General features: G+C 48.4%; 1 protein-coding gene across 1 annotated transcript in view; it reads left to right on the top strand.

Annotated features, from left to right (window-relative positions):
• Nucleotides 1-1741: 1741 nt before the first annotated feature.
• Nucleotides 1742-21457, top strand: part of LOC307104466 (protein FAM149A-like) — a gene marked incomplete at its 5' end in the record, with an annotated part of 41825 nt that continues 22109 nt past the window's right edge. Inside the window, 6 exon segments of the mRNA XM_079779362.1 lie at nt 1742-1985; nt 1988-2597; nt 8204-8255; nt 10528-10746; nt 17849-17943; nt 18243-18387. Of these exon segments, the coding sequence (XP_079635488.1) occupies nt 1742-1985; nt 1988-2597; nt 8204-8255; nt 10528-10746; nt 17849-17943; nt 18243-18387 (1365 nt within the window).

The raw sequence follows: 21457 nt of genomic DNA, 5'->3' as shown, positions 1-21457 counted from the left end.
TGCTCTCAGATGTTTCCTTCGTTTTCACTCTTCACTGTGTGCTGGTGTGTTGCACGCTGACAACTGTATGCTCTTCCCTCTTCCGACATCCAAGGCCCTGGACAGCCTGCCCAGCCTGGCCTCTCACCTCTCTTCAGCACATGCTGCTCTCTCCCCCATTAGTGCTGACTGGGCGGCCCCTATCTGCTGGGCTTGTGTGCTGGGGCCCTCACCTGACACCTCGTGTGCTAGGAAGCTGCTATTCCTCCTGTGGGAAGAGAGCATCCCTTCTCTCACATCTCAGTGCTGAGCGCACCCTGGAAGTAGAAAAGTGCCCAGGACATGCTTGTTTGTGGGGGTTGGGTTCAGAAAAGGGATCCTGACAGCATGTAGATATCACAGGTGAAGACTGGTTAGGTCTCTACAAGGAAATACAAAACTTGACATTACCGATGGAAATTAACTATGTCTCAGAGTCCTGTTTGGTAACTAGCCACAAGACTAAAGTATATACTCATGAGTGTCAGTTACTGTATTCATTTCCTTTCCCTGCCCCAAATCAGAAAATACATCTTCTGAACATTAATGGATAAACCCTGTCAGTATCTTATTTTGTAATCTTGCTCTGAACTGACCCCACACTTCTGTGGATCATCACACTCATACACTCTATCTTTCACGTAGAATTCCCCAGATTTAGCAAAACGAAATGTATTCCCCTTAATAAGAAACTCTTACCTCTCATATCTGCCTTGGAGTTTGCATCGATTGATCTGATTATCGTTCGAGTTCTGAAACATTTTAGTTGTTAAATCTCTTGGTCCACTCGGTTGGGTGTTAACCACATACACTGTATGTGGATGTTACTAGTTCAGCTGTCAGGCCCCATCTTATTTCCAAGTTCTTGGGGGAGGCACCTCTGTGACATTTTTAGTGGCACACTTTGAACCTGGCCCTGAAGGGGGAGGAGTGGGCACTGCTGTTTCAAGTCCCCTCACCTGAGAACAGGTGTTTGTTTGTTTGTTTGTTTGTTTGTTTACCAGCCTTCCCTGCTGCCTGAGAGCTGGCCACCCTGCTCTGGCACAGTTGGTCTTGTCAGACTAGATGGTTCCAGCTCCTTTGGAAGCAGGGTTATCTCCCTCTGTTCAAGTTCCTCGCCCTCAGCCCAGAGCCTGGCCAGTGGGGGAAGCTCAAAGGGTGATGGGGAAATTAGACAGTGTTCCTTTAAGGCAGGGATGGGGAGGGGAGCCTGGGTGCCTGTTGTGGACACAGCTCTGAGATGTGGGAGCTGCACTCCAGGCCCAATTAGCAGGGAGATAGGAGGGTTTTTGTTTAGCTTAGCAACCGCCTGCGCGTCCTGGAGGCCCATGGGATAACTCTGCCACCAGAGGCCCCATCCGCACCCTCAGCCCCCGGGGGTTCTGGCAGCAGCGCACCTGGGCGCTGGGGGTCTCAGGGCACCGGGCCAGAGAGGGACAGAGGGTGCCGCTGCCCCCGCAGCCTCAGCCCCGCGAGCCATCTGGGCGTCGGAAAGGGGGTCTCCAGGGCTTCGGGGCTGAGCGCCCAGAGACGCTCCTCTGAGTGGGGAGCGCACTAGAGGCCCCCGGGGGGACCCCCACAAACCAGAACCCCAGGATCCCCGCCCCGCCCGGGCCGCCTCCTCTGGATCCTTGTGAGCAGGGGTGGATGGCGCCCCGAAACCCGGCTCCCCGTGGTCTTGAGGCTCCAGCAGCAGCGAGGACAGCATTTCCAAGTCTGGGCCATGAAGGTCGCAGTGTTAGACCTCGGGTCTCTCTTTTCCAAAATCTTCAAGACCTCGACTGCGTCCCCGGCGGTGCCCTCCCCGGCTGTGAACTCCAGCAAATCGGAAGGCGCTGCCAGCGCGGGGCCGGCGGGCACAGCGCTGAGCACGGCCCCCACCCTGCGCCTCCTCCCCGCCTTGGCGCCCGACTCCCCCTGCACCCCGCGGGGGGCGCCCGCCGCGCCCCACCCTCTGCTCACCGCCTCGGCGCGGCAGAAGCAGTAGGGACCCCCTTGTCCCTGCCCAGTAGCCCCAGAGCAAGCAAAGTCCAGTCCCCGCCGCAGGACCAGCCCTGGGACCTGCCCCAGGACCCGCCCCGGGACCCGCCCCGGGACCTGCCCCGGGACCCGCCCCGGGACCTGCCCCGGGACCCGCCCCGGGACCCGCCCCGGGACCCGCCCCGGGACCCGCCCCGGGACCCGCCCCAGGACCCGCCCCGGGACCCGCCCCAGGACCTGCCCCGGGACCCGCCCCGGGACCTGCCCCGGGACCTTCCCCGGGACCTGCCCCAGGACCTGCCCCGGGCCCCGTCTGGCGGTGACCTCAGAGCCCAGAGCTCCCCGGAGCACCTGGGGGCGGGGGCGCGGTCGACCCCCGTCCCCGGCGGGGTCTGGGCGGCGCTGCCATCCATCCGGGGCGCAGTGGGTGGCAGCAGTTCAGCCTGGAGCCCACGGAACCCCCGCCAGCGTGGCCCCGGAGACCCAGAGCCCAGCGCTTGGAGGCCCCCCGGGCCGGGCCCCAGGACCCTCTTCTCCACCCTGCCGGGCATCGGCGAGGAGTGGGCCTCGGACAGCGACTCGGAGGAGGCCGGACACGCGTGAGTGGCAGCAGGGTCCGGGCGTCCCTCCAGGAGACCCCTCCCCTCTGCCTGCAGCAGCCGCTGCGGGGCGAGCTTAGAACCCTGTGCTGTTGGCCAGGACTTCCACCAACTCCCCTGGGCCGCCTCCCTGCCCGTTTCCCGGGTCCTAATTCCGTGCCTTTCTGTTCTTTTTAAACCCGCTGGTCAGGCTTTTGCTCAGCTCTCCCCAAACAGCCCTCTGCTGCTCACCAGAGGGCGGATGGAGATGAAGGGGGCTTGGAGGGGGAGGGGAGGAGTTGGTGTCACTTCTGACTCAGCCTTGGGGGTTGTCTGACAGCCTGGTTTTCTCCAGACTCTGAGAGGAGCTCAGGTCCCTGCCTCTAATGCGGAACATGGCAGGCGTGCAGGGCAGCTACCATTTGAAGAAATGATGCCTCCCTACTTTTCAAGGGTCAGCCCCAATTCTTATCCCAAGTGGGATGGGTTTTCCCCATGCAACATCCGGTTAATTTGCATATGTATAACATCATCGGGCACCCAGGGCACTTGCCATGCCCAGGACACCTCTGATGTCTACCTTAGAGCTCCTGGGGCTTTGCAAAGTGCCCCCAGGTTCCCGGGAAAAGCTGACAACCGTTTAGCTGGAAACTGGAGGACATTTCCCTCAACACACACACACACACACACACACACACACACACACACACAAAAGCTGACAACCATTTAGCTGGGAACTGGAGGACATTTCCCTCAACACACGCACACACACACGCACACACACACACACACACACACACACAAAAGCTGACAACCATTTTGCTGGGAACTGGAGGACATTTCCCTCAACACACGCGCACACACACACACACACACACACACACAAAAGCTGACAACCATTTAGCTGGGAACTGGAGGACATTTCCCTCAACACACGCACACACACACACACACACACACACACGCACACACACACACACACACACTCACAGGCACACACATTCTTTCATCACCATGAGCAGGAATGAAAACACTCGTCTTATCAAGTGTGCATTTTAGAATTCAGGTGAATTTTATTTTTTTAATGAGCAGTTAAATGGGTGCAAAAGTATTCAGCTATCTGAATCCTACAAGAGAATAGTGAAATGGCTAAAGGCAGACCACCAGGGCCCATTCCTGAATGGAGATTTCTGCCTTATGATCTGGTGAAGGAAGTGAGTCAGATCAGCTAGCAAAGAACCCCTCCCCTACCACAACCCCACCATCCCAGACTCCTCCCACACACATCCACACCCACCTCCACCAAAAATAAATTACCTGGAGAACTTTTGCATTAAGACTGATTCTAACCCACTCACAATTTAAATGATTACATTTTTACAAAACTGCATGACATTCACCTCAGTTCTAAAAGAAGCAGTTAAATAAGTTTTTTCTTTTCATTTAAAATATTCCCGTATGATAGTTTTCATCACCTTGGAGTTTTCCCCAAGTCAGTAATGCTTTCTGCTGGGCCGTGGTAGGTCCATAGGGATGAGTGGTGAGCTCAGCAGACAATTGTCATATGATCATGCCTTCTCTGACAGTCAGGTGACCATCACTTTCATTAAAAATAGTGATAAACTTGACTTGGCTGACCATGTCTAGCATTTGCTCAAACCCAGGAAAATAAATTTGTTCTTCCCGTTTTTGCAATAGTTTTTTAAACTTTAAAGTATCTTCTTTACTTTGTTATTATCTCTCAGATTGCAAAAATTAGCCAAAACTGGTTTGGCTCAGTGGGTAGAGCGTCAGCCTGCAGACTGAAAGGTCCCAGGGTCGATTCCGGTCAAGGGCATGTACCTTGGTTGCGGGCAATCCCCAATGGGGGGTGTGCAGGAGGCAGCTGGTCGATGTTTCTCTCTCATCAATGTTTTTAGCTCTCTATCCCTCTCCCTTCTTCTCTGTAAAAAATCAATAAAATATATTTTAAATAAAGATTGCAAAATTTATATTTGAGGTGATCGTTGTATGTTCTGCTGGGTATTTAAAGAACACATTTTGAATTTTCTCTCATGTAATAGCTAACATGCATACTGTTTGATATGTGCCAGGTTCATAGCTACAGTGTTATGATATGGGATTTGAATCCTTGATCGTTCTAAAATTGTAATAGCTGACTTACATTAGTCCAGTTTTTAGAGCATAGTTTCGAAATCAGATTGGGGGTGGTGCAGGAGGTAGCCGATCAATGATTCTCTCTCATCATTGATGTTTCTATCTCTCTCTCCTTCTCCCTTACTCTCTGAAATCAATAAATATATTTTAAAAAATCAAGGGGGGAAAAACTATTGCATTCTCTGTTTTCTAAAACAATAAGAAAAGAAAAAGGCTTGAATTACTCAATGTGGTTAGGTTCAAAGGTTAATGAAAACACTGGAGAAAATATACCAGTTAACATTTAAAAATAGTCCACACGAATCCCCCACATACAGATAATACTCCCCCCTACCACATATACACACACCAGTGCTGCGTAGATATTTTTTTCACTTAACAACAGCCAAATCTCTTTGGATATGAATAATTTTACAATCCATAGGCAACAATTTTGCTTTGTAAGAAAAAATTATCTGAGCATTTTATGGTCCTATGAATACTAGGTGAAATACAGACATATTAGATAGGAAATGATTTATTAAATACTATTTGTTAGTCAATAAATACATGAATACATACTATTCATTAGATATGTTTTGAAAAAAATTCAAAAGTTGCCTCTTTATTCTTGAGAGGTAGAAATGGCCAATGAAAACACCATATTTAAGAAAGCACAGAAATGAAATAAAGTCTTTGAAATTATTAAATATCCAGTTGTGAACTTGGGAAAGAAGCTGATGGTGTTTGGAAATGACAAGAAACCAGTCAAGTAAGACTTTCCCTGCTGTTGTTTAATAACTAGAATATTATTAAACATTATTGTTGTTTAATAACTAGAATATTATTAAACATTATCTGTTGTTTAATAACTAGAATATTATTAAATGCTGAACTAAACAAAATGTCTCCCTCCTACACATATATACATATATATCTTCTTAGGGTCATTGTCATTTTAAATTTATTATAGTGCCAGTAATGAGGAAGAATACCATGTAGGAAGCTCACAATTTACATCTGGCTTTTAATATCAATAATTATATTTCAGAGAATGTCATAGATGCATAGAAGATTAAAATCTAGATTTATTTTAAAATATAACATTTAATGCAAATTCCTAATATCAAACTGTAAAATATTAAAAACCATTCATATATATTCAAGATTCTTTATAATCCAATTGAAATAAGAGTCTACATTGAATAAAATTAGCCCTTTCCTCTTAAAAAACAGTAAGTTCATTAACAAATGAATGCATAAAGATAATTCCTAGGGAACTTTAACTTTAGTATATGAAATATATTATAAAGAATGTGATAGTTTCAAGAAAAGGCCTATCTCAGTCATACTTTCACTTTACTTACTAAATTTGACATGTTTGTAATCATGTTTCACTGACTGACATGAGCATTGCTGAAATAGTATTATTGTCCAAATCTAAGCTCCTTAGCATACTATACAATAAAGAGGGAATATGCTAATTGACCATCACACCCTCACAAAGATGGCAGAGCCCACAGCCAATAAGAAGGGAATATGCTAATTGGCTTCCACGCTCTCAAATATGGCAGTGCCCACAGCCACAGGAGGGCAGTGCCCAGTCCCCTCAGCCCTACTGAGGCGGCAGGCGCATGGCACAACTAGGCCTGCCCCCAGGCGGGTCCGGCCGCTCCGCAAGCCTGCCTCCAGAGTCCTCCAGTCCCATCAGCCCCCCAGCCGCCCAGGGCTGGCCTGAGGCTCAGGCAAGCCTCGGATGTCAGCTGCCCAGCTGCCCAGGGCCTCCTGAGGCTCATGTAACCCGGGCTGGCCAAGGCTTGCGCTGCCAGCAGTGGCAGCAGCAGAGGTGTGATGGAGCGTCGCTTTCCCCTGATCACTGGGTTGCCTCCCGCCCCTGAGGGCTCCTGGACTGTGAGAGGGGGCAGGCTGGGCTGAGGGACCCCCCACTCCAGTACATTAATTTTCATGCACCGGGCTTCTAGTTTAAAATAAGAGCTGGCTTTTCCATATCTACTAGGTACCAGATGCTGCATGCATCTGTAGACATTATCATGAATCCCCCAAACATACAAGGTAGGAATGTTATTTCATTCTACATATGAAAAAGTTGAGCATCAGAAAGGAAAAAAATTGGTTTAATTTCACATGGTTAATCTGTGGGAAATGTAAGAATCAAATGCAGGCAGTATATTATCCACAATATGTATAACCAAGTAGTTTTTAAAAAAAATATTTTTATTGATTTTTTACAGAGAGGAAGGGAGAGGGAGAGAGAGTTAGAAACATCGATGAGAGAGAAACATCAATCAGCTGCCTCCTGCACACCCCCTAATGGGGATGTGCCCACAACCAAGGTACATGTCCTTGACCAGAATCGAACCTGGAGCCCTGAGTCCACAGGCCAACACTCTTATCCACTGATCCAAACCTGTTAGGGCAAGTAGTTTGTTTTTTTAACAAATTGTTTAAGATGGTAATGAAAAGTAAAATCTACTTGTAAGGTAGTTGGTGGTATATTTCCTGTAACAGACCTACTCTAAAAATTTGTACTCATGGTCAACAGAGGTGGGGCACAGACCCTCACCCCCCCAACTTTGCAGGGGCCTGAACCCTCACCCCTTCTGAGGGAGGTCTCCTGCCCCCATGGCTGCTTCACTTCCCTCAAATCAGGACCCAGGTAACAGACAGAGACTTGGCCGACAGCAGCTGCCCTCTCACTGCAACAAGAATTGTTTGAGTTGTCTTGTACCCATGGTGTGGGGAAGTGGGTTTTTGATATCTAAATCCAGCCTAGCACCAGGAATGCTCAGGGCCTACTCAAGAAGGCAAATAATCCTTTCCACTAATATACACAGGGTAAAATAAGATTGTTGTTAGAGTATTAAATTTGACAGTAGAATAGTAGTCAAGTTCTCAGGCTAATTTAAATTGGCTAATTGAAATAAGCGAATATTCTAGAAAAAATTAATGGTACTGGACAAAAATCTGTTCCTAAAGTGTTAACTAAAATTTTTATTGGTAGTTCATCTCATGGTAAAATTGTGTAACATGTAATGAACCTAAAGCAGTCATATTTTAGTCCAAAAAATTAAAATTTAAAAGCTATCAAGACTACATTATAAAATTTTCAAAAGCCTCCTAATATTTAAATAAAAAAGGGGGGATAATAGAAGAATATCATGTAAGGAAAAATATCCTGTAATTAAATTACATCCAGAAAATTTTTACTTTAGAAAATTAACTTTCATTTGTAATGCTAACAGGCAAGACACCCATGAAAAACACACATGGTGTCAAAACAAGCCAAAGAAAAATCGAATATTGTTACAAAACATATTTGATAAATCGACTATAGATGGTCATAGAACATCTTATGAAAAAAGGAATTTGAGAGCAGAAATCTGCAAATAAGATCTGAGATGAATCTTAAAAAGGGTACGCTTTTGAAGTCAGACTGGACAGCTCTAAATAAAAGTGTTTGCCCTTGGTAGCTTACTTAATGTTGCTTTCCTGTACAAAAAAGGAGCCACCTTTCAGGCGGTTGTGAGTTGAGAAGTCAGGTATGTGGTTCCGGGACCCTGTATGCCTGCAGGAGTGAGAGCATTCATGCGTGTCAGCATCTGGGCACTTTCTGTTGGCTGAGCACACTAGATATTGCTCGCTGCAAAAGTGATTTCCTATCTAACCAGGATTCTACATCTGCACTGAAATGAATTTTCGCTACATCCTACATTTTGCAAATAGGAACAAAAACACATTAAAATCCATCTGACATGGCTTTTAGTGACAAAAGATGGGAAAGTCTGACATCTAGTGGAGATGTAGCAGTATCGCAGAAAATGTTAATCCAGTCCAATACAAACAGGGTGTCCCCCAAAATGTACACACACTTTAGCAGCTGGTTCTATTACATTTTGAAAAAGAAATGTATTTTAACAAACACTCCTTTTTATAATTATTCAAAGTGTGCGTATACATTTTTGGGAACACCCTGTAGTTGTATGTTGCTTTACATAGGCTGTCCTAAAAAAAAAAAAATTCATATAAAGCAAGTTTATGTTATTATTTAGAAGATATAACTATTGACATTTCTTGTTATCATTTAAAAATAATGCCCTTATAAGTTTTGCCACCTAGGTAATATTTTTTCATTTTTTTATTTTAAATCACATATCCTCTCTAATAAAATGGTAATATGTAAATTAACCATCACTCCACTACATAAGCCATGCCCACCTGCCAAGCCATGCCCACCAGCCAATCAGGGCGAGTATGCAAATTAACCCCAATCCAAGATGGCTACAGCCACAGAGAGTAAGGTTTCCCAGGTAACAGAGCAAGCCAAGCTTTCCATAGCCGTTGCAGGCCTAAGCCTCCACTCAAGCTACAAAGTTTCAATTATAGAAGGTAAACAAATTCAAACAAATGGCGGCAGAATGGAGCTTGAGAGAGCAGGCCAGGGTTGCCAGCGGCAACAGGGGAAGCAAAGCTTTCTGCACACCCTGGCCGGGCTCACCCGCTTAAGGCTACAAAGTTTCAATTGTAGAAGGTGAATTAACTGCCACATAAATGGCTGCCACCCCGGAGGGAGCAGCAGGCTTGGCTCCGCCCCAGGCTACAAAGTTTCAATTGTAGAAGGAAAATAAATTCCAGATATCAGGGCCTCCCCTTGGGTTGCCAGGGGAGTGGCCGGCCTGTAAACCACCACAGGCCCCTCGCTCAGGCCGCCCCACACCCCAAGGGAAACCCCACCCTTATCTGTGACACCCTTCAGGGCAAACCAGCTGGCCCCCACCCGTGCACCAGGCCTCTAACCTATCTAATAAAAGAGTAATCTGCAGATTGATCATCACTGCAACACACAATATAGCTGCCCCCATGTGGTCAAAGATCCTGCCCCCATGTGGACACAAGATGGCCAACACAAGATGGCCAGCAGGAGAGGGCAGTTGGGAGGCACCCGGCCTGCAAGGGAGGGCAGTTAGGAGGCACCTGGCCTACAAGGGAGGGCAGTTGAGAGGGACCAGGCTTGCAAGGGAGGGCAGTTGGAGGTGATCAACCCTGCAGGAAAGGGCAGTTAGGGGTGACCAGGCTGGCAGAGGAGGGAAGTTGGGGGCAAACAGGCTGTCAGGGGAGCAGTTAAGCATCAACCAGGCTGGCAGCGGAGTGGTTAGGGGGTGATCAGGCTGGCAGGCAGAAGCAGTTAGGGGCAAACAGGAAGGCAGGCAGGCAAGCAGTTGGGAGCCAGCAGTCCTAGATTGTGAGAGGGATGTCCGACTGCCCGTTTAAACGGGCAGTCGGACATCCCTCCAGGAATCCCAGATTGGAGAGGGTACAGGCTGGGCTGAGGGACTACCCCCCGCCATGCACGAATTTCGTGCACTGGGCTTCTAGTTAATTCTATATTTCTCTATATCACATAAGCTGTGAACTTCATAGTTTACTAGCATTTTCTAAGCTTATTATATTATTCACATTAAAATGAATAAACACAACATTGTTTTATTGGTCTTATTGTAAAGTAGTTACTCGTAACTACTTAAATGTATGGAGGAGTTCAAAGCATTTTAAAATAGAAGTTTTTAATTTTAGAATAGTTTTAAATGTACAGAAAAGTTGCTTCCTATTATCAACATTTCGTATTATTATGGTACAATTAATGAACCAACAGTGATGCATTATTATTAACTGAACTCTATATTTCATTCCAGTTTCTCCAACGTATTAGTCAGGGTTCTCCAGAGAACTGGAACCAGTAAGATGCATCTATACCCAGGTCTACAGCACATCTTTATCCTTACTTACAGATTTGTAGAGAGGGATATATACTTATAGATGGATGGCAAACACTTGTCTGGACCGACCTTCCCACCCATCAAGGGGAGCGGAAGGCCAGCCCCCTGCTCCCTGGAGGCCAGGAGTGGCCCCTGGAGCTGGTGCCAAGAGGCTGAGCGACCTTCAGCCACAGCCCAGGTCCCGGAAGGTGGAATCTGGCCTCTGGCGGCGGGAAGGGGAACCGCGTGCTCTCCCGGAGGTCAGGGTCCTGGGAAAGGGGGAGGCGGGGAGGGCGGGGAGCCGGCGGATGGGGGCGGGGAGCCCGCCCAGGTTTGGGAAGAGGGGGAGCTGGGGACCCGCCGCCGGGTCCAACCCGACCTCCGGCGCGGCGGCCGGGGAGGAGGAGGGAAAGGGTGCGCGCAGGGGCCGGAGGTGTCGCCCCGCCGCACGGGAATCCGGCCCCGGCGGGGCCTCCGGGTCTGGCGGGGGGAGCCTCCTGCGCGCCCGGCGAGCCGCCTCGCCCGTGGGCCGCGCCGCCCCGGCCCGGAGCACCCGTGGCCGCGCCGCTGGAGGCTCGCGGTTCCCGGACGCGACTCGGCCGCCTGTGCGGGGTCAGCCGGGCGGGGGGCGCAGCGCTGGGCGGGCGGGGAGCCGAGGTCCCGGGGGCGCGGGGGCGCGGGGCCCGCCGCCTGCAGGGGGTCCGCGCGGGGTGTGGGCGCGCCGGGGCGCCCAGGCCTGGAGGCGCGGGGCCGGGGCCGGGGCCGGGAGACGCGAGCGCAGGCCTGGGGCTGATCGTGATTGGGTGAGTCCTGGTCTGGGGCGGGCAGGGGTGAACTCTGCCGGGTGCTGTGTTTGTGCAATGTGCGTGATTTTCCCTTCTGCCTGCCAAGCTGGACTCCATCTCTCCTGCTTCCTTGCATCCCTTCCTGAAATTCTCGTGCCGCCCAGGGGAAGGCGCTCGCTGGCTCTCAGAAGCGTCCAGGAGACCTGATTTGACTTCTCCTGCCATCCCCCGCCCAGGTTACTTCCAGCAGGTTCCTGGGTTAAGTCAGGACGGCCTGGGTGTTTTACAGGGAGGGGCAGGTTCGCGAAGGCCAGTTCCTTCCAGAAAGTCACCCTGCATTTCAGCCCGTGCAGATACAGGGCTCATTTCAGACAACCCCTTTGAACAGGAATACAACATTGAAGCTGCGCTGACTGTTGAATACTTGAATGTCTACAGGCACTGGTTTGTGGGCTATCGGGAGGCAGCTTCTTCAAAGTAAAAGCAGATGATCCAGTCATTTCCTTGACAACTAGAATGGAGTGGCTCATGGAGACTGGGACTCAGCCTTAACTTTGATACATCGACAAACTAATACACTGTGGTTCCGTTGTTGCACTTCGGTTTACACCCCAAAGTAGGTCCTGTCTGCAAATGAGCAGCCCTAAATGTACCCACGAAGCTGACGTTTTTCATCTCTAAAATATAAGGAACTAGGGTAGAGCTGTTACAGGTCTACGTGGTATGTAATAAAAGCTTAAATGTTCCACCACGTTCAAGTTTTAAGGTATTTGTAGGACGCATCCTGTAAGTTGTGCACATTTTCCTAGACTGTAGGGCTGATGTAGGAGTTGATAGTTTACAGGGAATTAAAGATGTTCAGTATATTGCATGAAACAACAGTACAATACTGCATGACTGGAAGACAGAGAAACCAATAACGCAAAACAAGACATAAAAAGAAAAACAAAAGGTAAATGTTTGCAGATTCTGTTTTTAGTTTACAATGTCAGTAACGTGTGGTTCGTGGAGAGACCAGCTTCACCCCTGTCGTCCTTGTGACCTTGGGCAGTCATTGAGTGGATGGGCTCAATTTCCTCTTCAGAATTCTCCTGAATTCTGTGGTCAAATGTCTGAGCCATTACACTGAACTTGGAAGTTCAAGGAGTCCCACAGAAGTCCAGAGACTTTGAAGATGTGGGGAAGAGCAGAGGAGAAAAAGCTGGAGAAATGGTCTGAAAGTCGTTTTAAGGCATCCATTTTCTAGTAATCCCCACCCCCACCCCCATAGCTGGCCAGCACCCCTGTCTTGGAGATCTCGTGGTCTCACTTCACTTTGAAGTGAGCAGGAGTGTGCCTCTTGGCAAGGACATGGTGCAATGTGAGGAGAGAAACTAGTTCTCCCATTTTGTAAATAATTTTCTTAGTTTGAACTTCCTCCTTCCCACTCCTCCCACCTCACCCCATGACCTCAGAAAAAGGGTGAATATTCTGGAAGAAGAAATTAGTTAGTTGGAAACAAAAACAAATGGGTATGCGTTTTCAAGTTGCACAAAAGGAGAGGAGATGCTAAGTAGGAGCAGGAGAAGCTAAATGAGTGCAGCAGGGACTCCATTCTGTTGTAATCTCCATTTTTTTGGAGATATCAACTACTGTGAATTTTCTTTCTTTATAAAAGTTAAAATAGTTCCAGAAATGTCTTTAATTTGGAGAATATTTTTGAGTCTGGTCACAGTGTAATCTTTTGATTTAAGCATTCAGAGTAATCTGAGAGCAAAAACATACTCTTTAGAGGCACTGAATGAATCTCTGCCTATTGATTTGTTTTTCAAGAAACAGGGCATCTTTACCTGACAGGCATTGGTTTAGGTGCTACAGGTAAAGAAAGCTAATAAAGTGTCAAGATCATCATAATAAAAAGACAGGTATTGAAAGAGAGCTTAAGCAACATAAGTGCCCACCCACAGAGGAGTGGATAAAGATGGTGTGGAATATACACTGAGTGGCCAGATTATTATGATCTCTGAATGCATAATAATCTGGCCACTCAGTATATATCCTATATAATAAAAGGCTAATATGCAAATTGTCCCCTCAACCAGGAGTTCGACCAGCAGGCAGGCCGGCCAACCACCCATGTCCCCTCCTGCTGGCCAGGCTGGCCGGACCCCACCCATGCACGAATTCATGCACTGGGCCTCTAATGTGTGTGTGTGTGTGTGTGTATATATATATATACTGACTGGCCAGATTATTATGCGTTCAGAGATCATAATAATCTGGCCACTAAGTGTGTGTGTGTGTGTGTGTGTGTGTGTATATATATATATATATATATATATATATATATATATATAAAATACTAGAGGCTCAATGCACAAATTCGTGCATGGGTGGGGTCCAGCCAGCCTGCCCCATTGGGCCGGCAGTGAGGAGGGGCCATGGGCGGTTGGCCGGGGGGCCTCGCCCCCAATTGGGGTGTTGGATGCTGATTGGGGGCTGGGTCAGTGTGGGCGGATGGGGCAGGTGCCGATTGGGGCTCAAATCAGGCTGGCTGGCTGCTGCAGTGCGTGTCATAACCACTGTTCGTTCCAGTCGTTCTGGTCATTCTGCCATTCCGGTTGCTGGGTTTTTATATATATAGATTACTTGGCCATAAAAAGGAGAAATCTTACCATTTACAAAAACATGGATGGCCCTAGAGGGTATTATACTAAGTGAAATAAGTCAGAGAGAAAAAGACAAATACCATATGACTTCACTTATATGTTTAATCTAAAGAGCAAAGTAACCATACAAAAGAGAAACAGACTCACAGATGCAGGAAACAAACTGATGGTTGCCAGATGGGAGGTGGGTTGGAGGGGTGGGTGAGGAAGGTAAAGGGATTAAGAAGTACAAATTCATGGGTGTTAGGTACAGCACAGGGAATATAGTCAATAATCCTATCTAATAAAAGAGTAATATGCAAATTGACCATACCTCCACTACACCCACAAGCCACACCCACCAGCCATTCAGGAGCAACTATGCAAATTAACCCAACCAAGATGGCTGCAGCCACAGAGAGAGCAGCAGGCTTGGGTTTCCCTGGCAATGGAGGAAGCCAAGCTTTCTGTTTGCCCTGGCCGGCCCAGGCCTCCGCTCAAGGCTACAAAGTTTTAATTATCCTCTCTAATAAAATGGTAATATGCAAATTAACCATCACTCCGATACATAAGCCACGCCCGCCAGCCAAGCCACGCCCACCAGCCAATCAGGGCGAGTATACAAATTAACCCCAATCCAAGATGGCTACAGCCACAGAGAGCAAGGTTTCCCAGGTAACAGAGGAAGCCAAGCATTCCATAGCCGTTGCAGGCCTAAGCCTCCACTCAAGCTACAAAGTTTCAATAGTAGAAGGTAAACAAATTCAAACAAATGGCAGCAGAATGAAGCTTGAGAGAGCAGGCCAGGGTTGCTGGCGGCAACAGGGGAAGCAAAGCTTTCCGCACACCCTGGCCCGGCTCACCCGCTTAAGGCTACAAAGTTTCAATTGTAGAAGGTGAATTAACTGCCACAGAAATGGCTGCCGGAGCCCCAGGCTTGGCTCTGCTCCAGGCTACAAAGTTTCAATTGTAGAAGGAAAATAAATTCCAGATACCAGGGCCTCCCCTTGGGTTGCCAGGGGGCGTGGCCGGCCTGCAAACCACCACAGGCCCCTCGCTTAGGCCGCCCCACACCCTAAGGGAACCCCCACCCTGATCCAGGACACCCTTCAGGGCAAACCAGTTGGCCCCCACCCGTGCACCAGGCCTCTATCCTATCTAATAAAAGAGTAATATACAGATTGATCATCACTGCAACACACAATATAGCTGCCCCCATGTGGTCAAAAATCCTGCCCTCATGTGGACACAAGATGGCCACCACAAGATGGCCAGCAGGAGAGGGCAGTTGGGAGGCACCCGGCCTGCAAGGAAGGGCAGTTGTGAGGGACCAGGCCTGCAAGGGAGGGCAGTTGAGAGGGACCAGGCTTGCAAGGGAGGGCAGTTGGAGGTGATCAACCCTGCAGGAGAGGGCAGTTAGGAGTGACCAGGCTGGCAGAGGAGGAAAGTTGGGGGCAAACAGGCTGGCAGAGGAGCAGTTAAGCATCAACCAGGCTGGCAGCAGAGTGGTTAGGGGGTGATCAGGCTGGCAGGCAGAAGTGGTTAGGGGCAATCAGAAAGGCAGGCAGGCAAGCAGTTGGGAGCCAGCAGTCCTGGATTGTGAGAGGGATGTCCGACTGCCCGTTTAGGCCCGATCCCACGAGGATCGGGCCTAAACGGGCAGTCGGACATCCCTCCAGGAGTCTCAGATTGGAGAGGGTACAGGCTGGGCTGAGGGACAACCCCCCGCTGTGCACGAATTTCGTGCACCGGGCTTCTAGTAGAAGATAAATAAATACCAACAAAAATGGTGGCAGCCACAGAACTGGAGAGAGCAGGAGGCTTGAGTTGCCCCTGGCGATGGAGGAAGCCAAGTTCCTGCAGCCCTGACCTGCCTTGGCCTCCTCTCAGGGCTACAAAGTTTCAATTATAGAAGATAAATAAATCCCAACAAAAATGGCTGTGGCCACAGAGCAGGAGGCTTGGCTCCATTCAAGGCTACAAAGTTTCAATTATAGAAGATAAATAAATCCCAGATACCAGGGCCTCCGCTTGGGTCGCCGGGGGTAATGGCCAGCCTGCAAACCACCACAGGCCCCTCACCCAGGCCGCCCCATGCCCCAAAGAAACCCCCACCCTGATCCGGGACACCCTTCAGGGCAAACCAGCTGGCCCCCACCCATGCACCAGGCCTCTATCCTATCTAATCCTATCTAATAAAAGAATAATATGCACAAACCAGAGAGGGTCGGACCTGCATTACCACCATTTGTCCACCATCCAGAACTGAAATATCATTGCTGTTATGTACACATAAACAACTGTTGGACATAGAAATCGGGACTCAAAAAAAACTGTTGGCCCAGAAAGAAACTCACTATAGACTGATTCATTTGCCTCTCAGCATAACCATTATTGCTTGTCTCATTTTCGGTTCCTATAAGTGTATTCCTAGTATCACATGAGCTCACTCATCTAGGGGAAAAGATGAACAACATAGACTGAAGAACAAGAACAGCATTGATCAGACTGTCAGACCTCAGAGGGAAGGTAGGGGAGGGTGGGGACAAGGGAGATAGATCAACCAAAGGACTTGTGTGCTTGTATATGAGCCTAACCAGTGATCACGGACAACAGGGGGATGGGGGCATGCGTGTGGGGGGGTTTGGGATGGGAATGGGGGGGGGTTGATGACAAATATGTGATACATTAATCAATAAAGTAATTTTGTTTTAAAAAAAGAATAATATGCAAATTGACCATCACTCCAACACACAAGATGACTGCCCCCATGTGGACACAAGATTGCCACCACAAGATGGCCAGCAGGGGAGGGCAGTTGGGAGGGACCAGGTCTGCAAGGTAGGGCAGTGGTGGGCAATCAGGCCAGCAGGGAGGGCAGTTGGGAGGGACCAGGCCTGCAAGGGAGAGCAGTTGGGGGCGATCAAGCCTGCAGGGGAGGGCAGTTTGGGGTGACCAGGCCAGCAGAGAAGGGAAGTTGGGGGCAACCGAGCCGGCAGGGAAGGGCAGTTGTGGGGGACCCAGGCCTGCAGGGGCAGGCATTAGGGGTGACCAGGCCTGCAGGGGAGGGCAGTTAGGGGTAATCAGGCTGGCAGGGGAGCAGTTAGGCATCAATCAGGCTGGCAGGGGAGTGGTTAGGAGGTGATCAGGCTGGTAGGCAGAAGTGGTTAGGGGCAATCAGGAAGGCAGGCAGGTGAGCAGTTGGGAGTCAGCAGTCCTGGATTGTGAGAGGGATGTCCAACTGCCCATTTAGGCCTGATCCCAGTAGGATAAGGCCTAAATGGGCAGTTGGACATCCCTCGAGGGGTCCCAGATTGGAGAGGGTGCAGGCTGGGCTGAGGGACATCTCTCCCCCCCCCCCATGCACGAATTTTGTGCACCGGGCCTCTAGTATTGTAATAATATGTACGGTGCCAGGTGGGTACTTGAAATGTCAGGGGATCACTTCGTAAGGTATATAAATGTCTAACCACTATGCTGTACACCTGAAACTAATATAATACTGAAAGTCAACTGTAATTTAAAAAGTTTAAAGAAATAAAAACAAACAAAAAGAGACATGCATACTAAGAAATGTTGTGGGAGGTGCAAGTTAACAAGAACATTTTCATAGGGTAGCATTTGCTAATAATAATAGCAGTGAGCAAGATCAACCTGATCTATCTATAAAGCGCATCAATTTTCAACCTTTTTCATCTCATGGCATACATAAACTAGTTACTGAAATTCTGCTGCACAACCAAAAATAGTTTTTTGTTGATCTGACAAAATAAATATAATGTTGATTCTTTCACATTGGATGGCTATGTGGCATGTGTGTGCGCACGTGTGGATATAGGGGGACCTGGCAGGAGGGAGCGAACAACTTTATACAAAGGGAAATTTTAAAAGTCTTAATGAATAAAATTATATTATTACATTAGAAATACTTTTAATATTTTATTTTTCAGGAGAGGACTGTCAGAAGGATCTGGGAAACACAATTTTCCTGTAAAAAGCACATTTTACAAAGAAATGTGCAGAAAGCCATTGATAAATATACCTGGTAAGAATTAACCTATGAAACACTTCTGATTGCAAAACTAAAATGTGCCCATAATGAATATGGGACACAAAATCGAAGATTGGCCATGAATTTCTAAAAGAAAACAAGCAGTTTTATTTTCAGATAAAACTAAAATTAGTGAAATGTTACATTGCATCAGTATTTTAAAATTCTGTGTGCTGTGAAATTGGCCAATGTATTTAAAGAAAGAAAGAGGAAGTGGCTCAGAGAAGCAAAGCCAGTTTCCAGCATAACCTCTTCCCAGGAAATATTTATGTTGCCTCCGTTTGTTCCTGCAGTGAGTCTGTGTCACCGTTTTCATCCAGTGGAAGCCCCACACCCACAGAAGCCCACAGCTCTTGGCCCAGGTCTGGGACGCAGAGTTCGACCTCGACCACGGGTTTATCTACCAAAAGGAGCTCCATTTGCTCATGGAGAAATGAAGTATGCCTCAGAATACTTTGGATAATTGCATGATTACAATCCTATCTAATAAAAGAGTAATATGCAAATTGACCATCACACCAGGACATAAGATGGCCGCCCCCATGTGGTCAAAGATGGCTGCCCCCATGTGGACACAAGATGGCTGCCACAAGCTGGCCTGCAGGGGAGGGCAGTTGTGGGAAGTTAGGGGTGACCAGGCCAGCAGAGAAGGGCAGTTGGGGGGGACCCAGGCCTGCAGGGGAGGGCAGTTGGGGGAGACCAGGCCTGCAGGGGAGGGCAGTGGTGGGCGATCAGGGAGGGCAGTTAGGGGTGACTGGGCCTGCAGAGGGCAGTTGGGGGAGACCAGGTCAGCAGGAGAGGTCAGTTGGGGGGGACCAGGACTGCAGGGGAGGGCAGTTGGGGGGGACCAGGACTGCAGTGGAGGTTAGTTGGGGAGGGGGGACCAGGCCTGCAGTGGAGGACAGTTGGGGGGGGACCAGGCCTGCAGGGGAGGGCATTTGGGGGGGGACCAGGCCTGCAGGGGAGGGCAGTTGGGGGGGGGCAGGCCTACAGGGGAGAGCAGTTTTGGGGGGCCAGGCCTGCAGGGGAGGGCAGTTAGCAGGGGACAAGGCCTGCAGGGGAAGACAGTTGGGGGGACCCAGTCCTGCAGGGGAGGGCAGTTGGGGGGGATCAGGCCTGCAGGTTGTGAGAGGGATGTCCAACCACCTGTTTAGGCCTGATCCCAGTAGAATCGGGCCTAAATGGGCGGTCGGACATCCCTCAAGGGGTCCCAGATTGGAGAGGGTGCAGGCTGGGCTGAGGGACACACCCCTCCCCCCGTGCACGAATTTCATGCACCAGGCCTCTAGTGTATAAATAAGAGGTGCTTTCTTATTTTTTAAATTATTTTTTATATACATTTTTATTGATTTCAGAGAGTAAGGGAGAGGGAGGTAGAAATATCAATGATGAGAGAGAATCTTTGATTAGCTGCCTCCTGCACACCCCCTACTGGGGTGCAACCCGGGTATGTGCCCTTGACAGGAATCAAACCCAGGGACCCTTCAGTCCAAAGGCCGATGCTCTATCCACTGAGCAAAACTGGCTAGGGCTCTCTCTCTTTCTCTCTCTCTCTCTCTTTCATGTTTTTATTGACTTGAGAGAAAGAGGAAAAGAGAGGGAGAGAGAGAGAAACATCCACAAGAGAGAATCATTGATTGTCTACCTCCTGCACGCCCCCTACCGGGGATGGAGCCTGCAACTAGGGCACGTGTCCTGATAGGGAATTGAACCAGTGCATAGGATGACACTCAACCAACTGAGCCACACCAGACAGGGCTGCGTTCTTCTTATTTTTAAAAATATATTTTTATTGATTTCAGAGAGGAAGGGAGAGGGAGACAGAGATAGAAATATCAGTGATGAGAGAGAATCACTGATCGGCTGCCTCCTGCACACCCCCCCACTCCCACCGGGGATCAAACTCGCAACCCAGGCATGTACCCATGACCGGAATCAAACCCAGGGTGAAGGCTGCAGGCCAATGCTCTATCCAATGAGCCAAACCGGCTAGGGCTGCTTTCTTATTTTTAAAAATATCTTTTTACCAATTTTAAAAGCATTACCTATTATACACATACATAGCCATACATATAAAATCATTTCTGTGTCACGCATAAAATCTTAAAAATACAGAACATATAAGGAAAAACAAAAAATCACTTATATTCCCATAACTCAAAGCCTCAGCTATTAATAGTTTCGTTTTTTTCTACTTCCTTCCCCTCCCTCTGGGGGTGTTACATTTAATTTCTTACATGAGATCTATGGCGGGAAGCTCAGGACAGACGCTGACAGTAGGAACTCAAGAGGAAAATTTGGGTGAAGTAAAAACTAAAAAATCGCCATGGTTAGAGGATTTCTAAGCAGATGTTTTCCTTTCACCTTCTAACTCTTGTGGAAACCGTTAACTTTGACCTTATGTTTGTCATTTTGGGGAGTGGGGTTTGGAGCCAGGCAAGCTTTTAGTCTGCAGCTCTGTGGGGTGCTCTGCCGATCGCACAGCCTCCTGCCCCCTTCGCCCCTCAGGTGCCCCTAAGCATCCCGGGCACGGCCTTTGGTGAAGCCCTTGTGACTGGGAGCCTCCACTGTCGCCCTTGGGTGTTCTAACTCTTGCACTTTCTTGCGTTGTGTTTTTCTCTGCTCTCTTTAAGAGCAGTTCTCCACTTGCCCTTCTTCCTCCTACCATCTGACAGCTGCGATTTTCAAAGTGTAGGAGGGGACGCTGGGCGGGAGTCAGCTCTGAGTCACTCAGGACCTCTTCAAAGGTGTGACTCTCACTTCTGATAAGCAGCCCCCACCTCACGCCCACTCCCTGCCACCCCCACTCGCACTCTGCTCATGAGTGTACAGGTGGGAAGAAGGCTGAGAGTCATGGCTTCACTCTGACCAAATTCTGGATTTTCATGTAATTATCCAGAGAGACTCTTTAAAAAAAATTATATATATATATATATATATATATATATATATATATATATATATATATTATTGATTTTACAGGGAAGAAGGGAGAGGGATAGAGAGAGAGAAACATCGATGAGAGAGAAATATCGATCAGCTGCCTCCTGCACGCCCCCTACTGGAGATGTGCCCGTAACCAAGATACATGCCCTTGACCAGAATTGAACCTGGGACCCTTCAGTCTGCAGGCCGATGCTCTATCTTCTGAGCGTCAGAGAGACTCTTATGACTTTCATTTATAGAATGTACAATACTCCAGAACCTACAGTTACTTTTAAACACTTTTATTTACTTTTTGATAGAGAATATTTGCAAAAGCAGCCAAATGCTATCGAGACAAAATGGAAAGTAAGCCCTCTTCCATGCCCTGCTCAGGCAATTCCCCCCTAAGAGGCATATGTTATTATTGAGTTTCTCCTTATTTGCATTTTAAAAGAGAATTCAACTCCCTTGCAACCTGGGAATCTAGTTTATTATCAATTGGAGGGAAGAAGTAACACAGAAAATATTGACTAGCGTTCTATGAAAATCAACCTGAGTATACCATTTGGATCAGGTATGTCAG

This window comes from Cnephaeus nilssonii (assembly GCF_951640355.1).
Source record: "Cnephaeus nilssonii genome assembly, chromosome: 8".
NCBI classification, from domain to species: Eukaryota; Metazoa; Chordata; class Mammalia; order Chiroptera; family Vespertilionidae; genus Cnephaeus; species Cnephaeus nilssonii.
The sequence above is the reverse complement of the archived record's forward strand: the minus strand, read 5'-3'. Positions and strand labels throughout refer to the sequence as shown.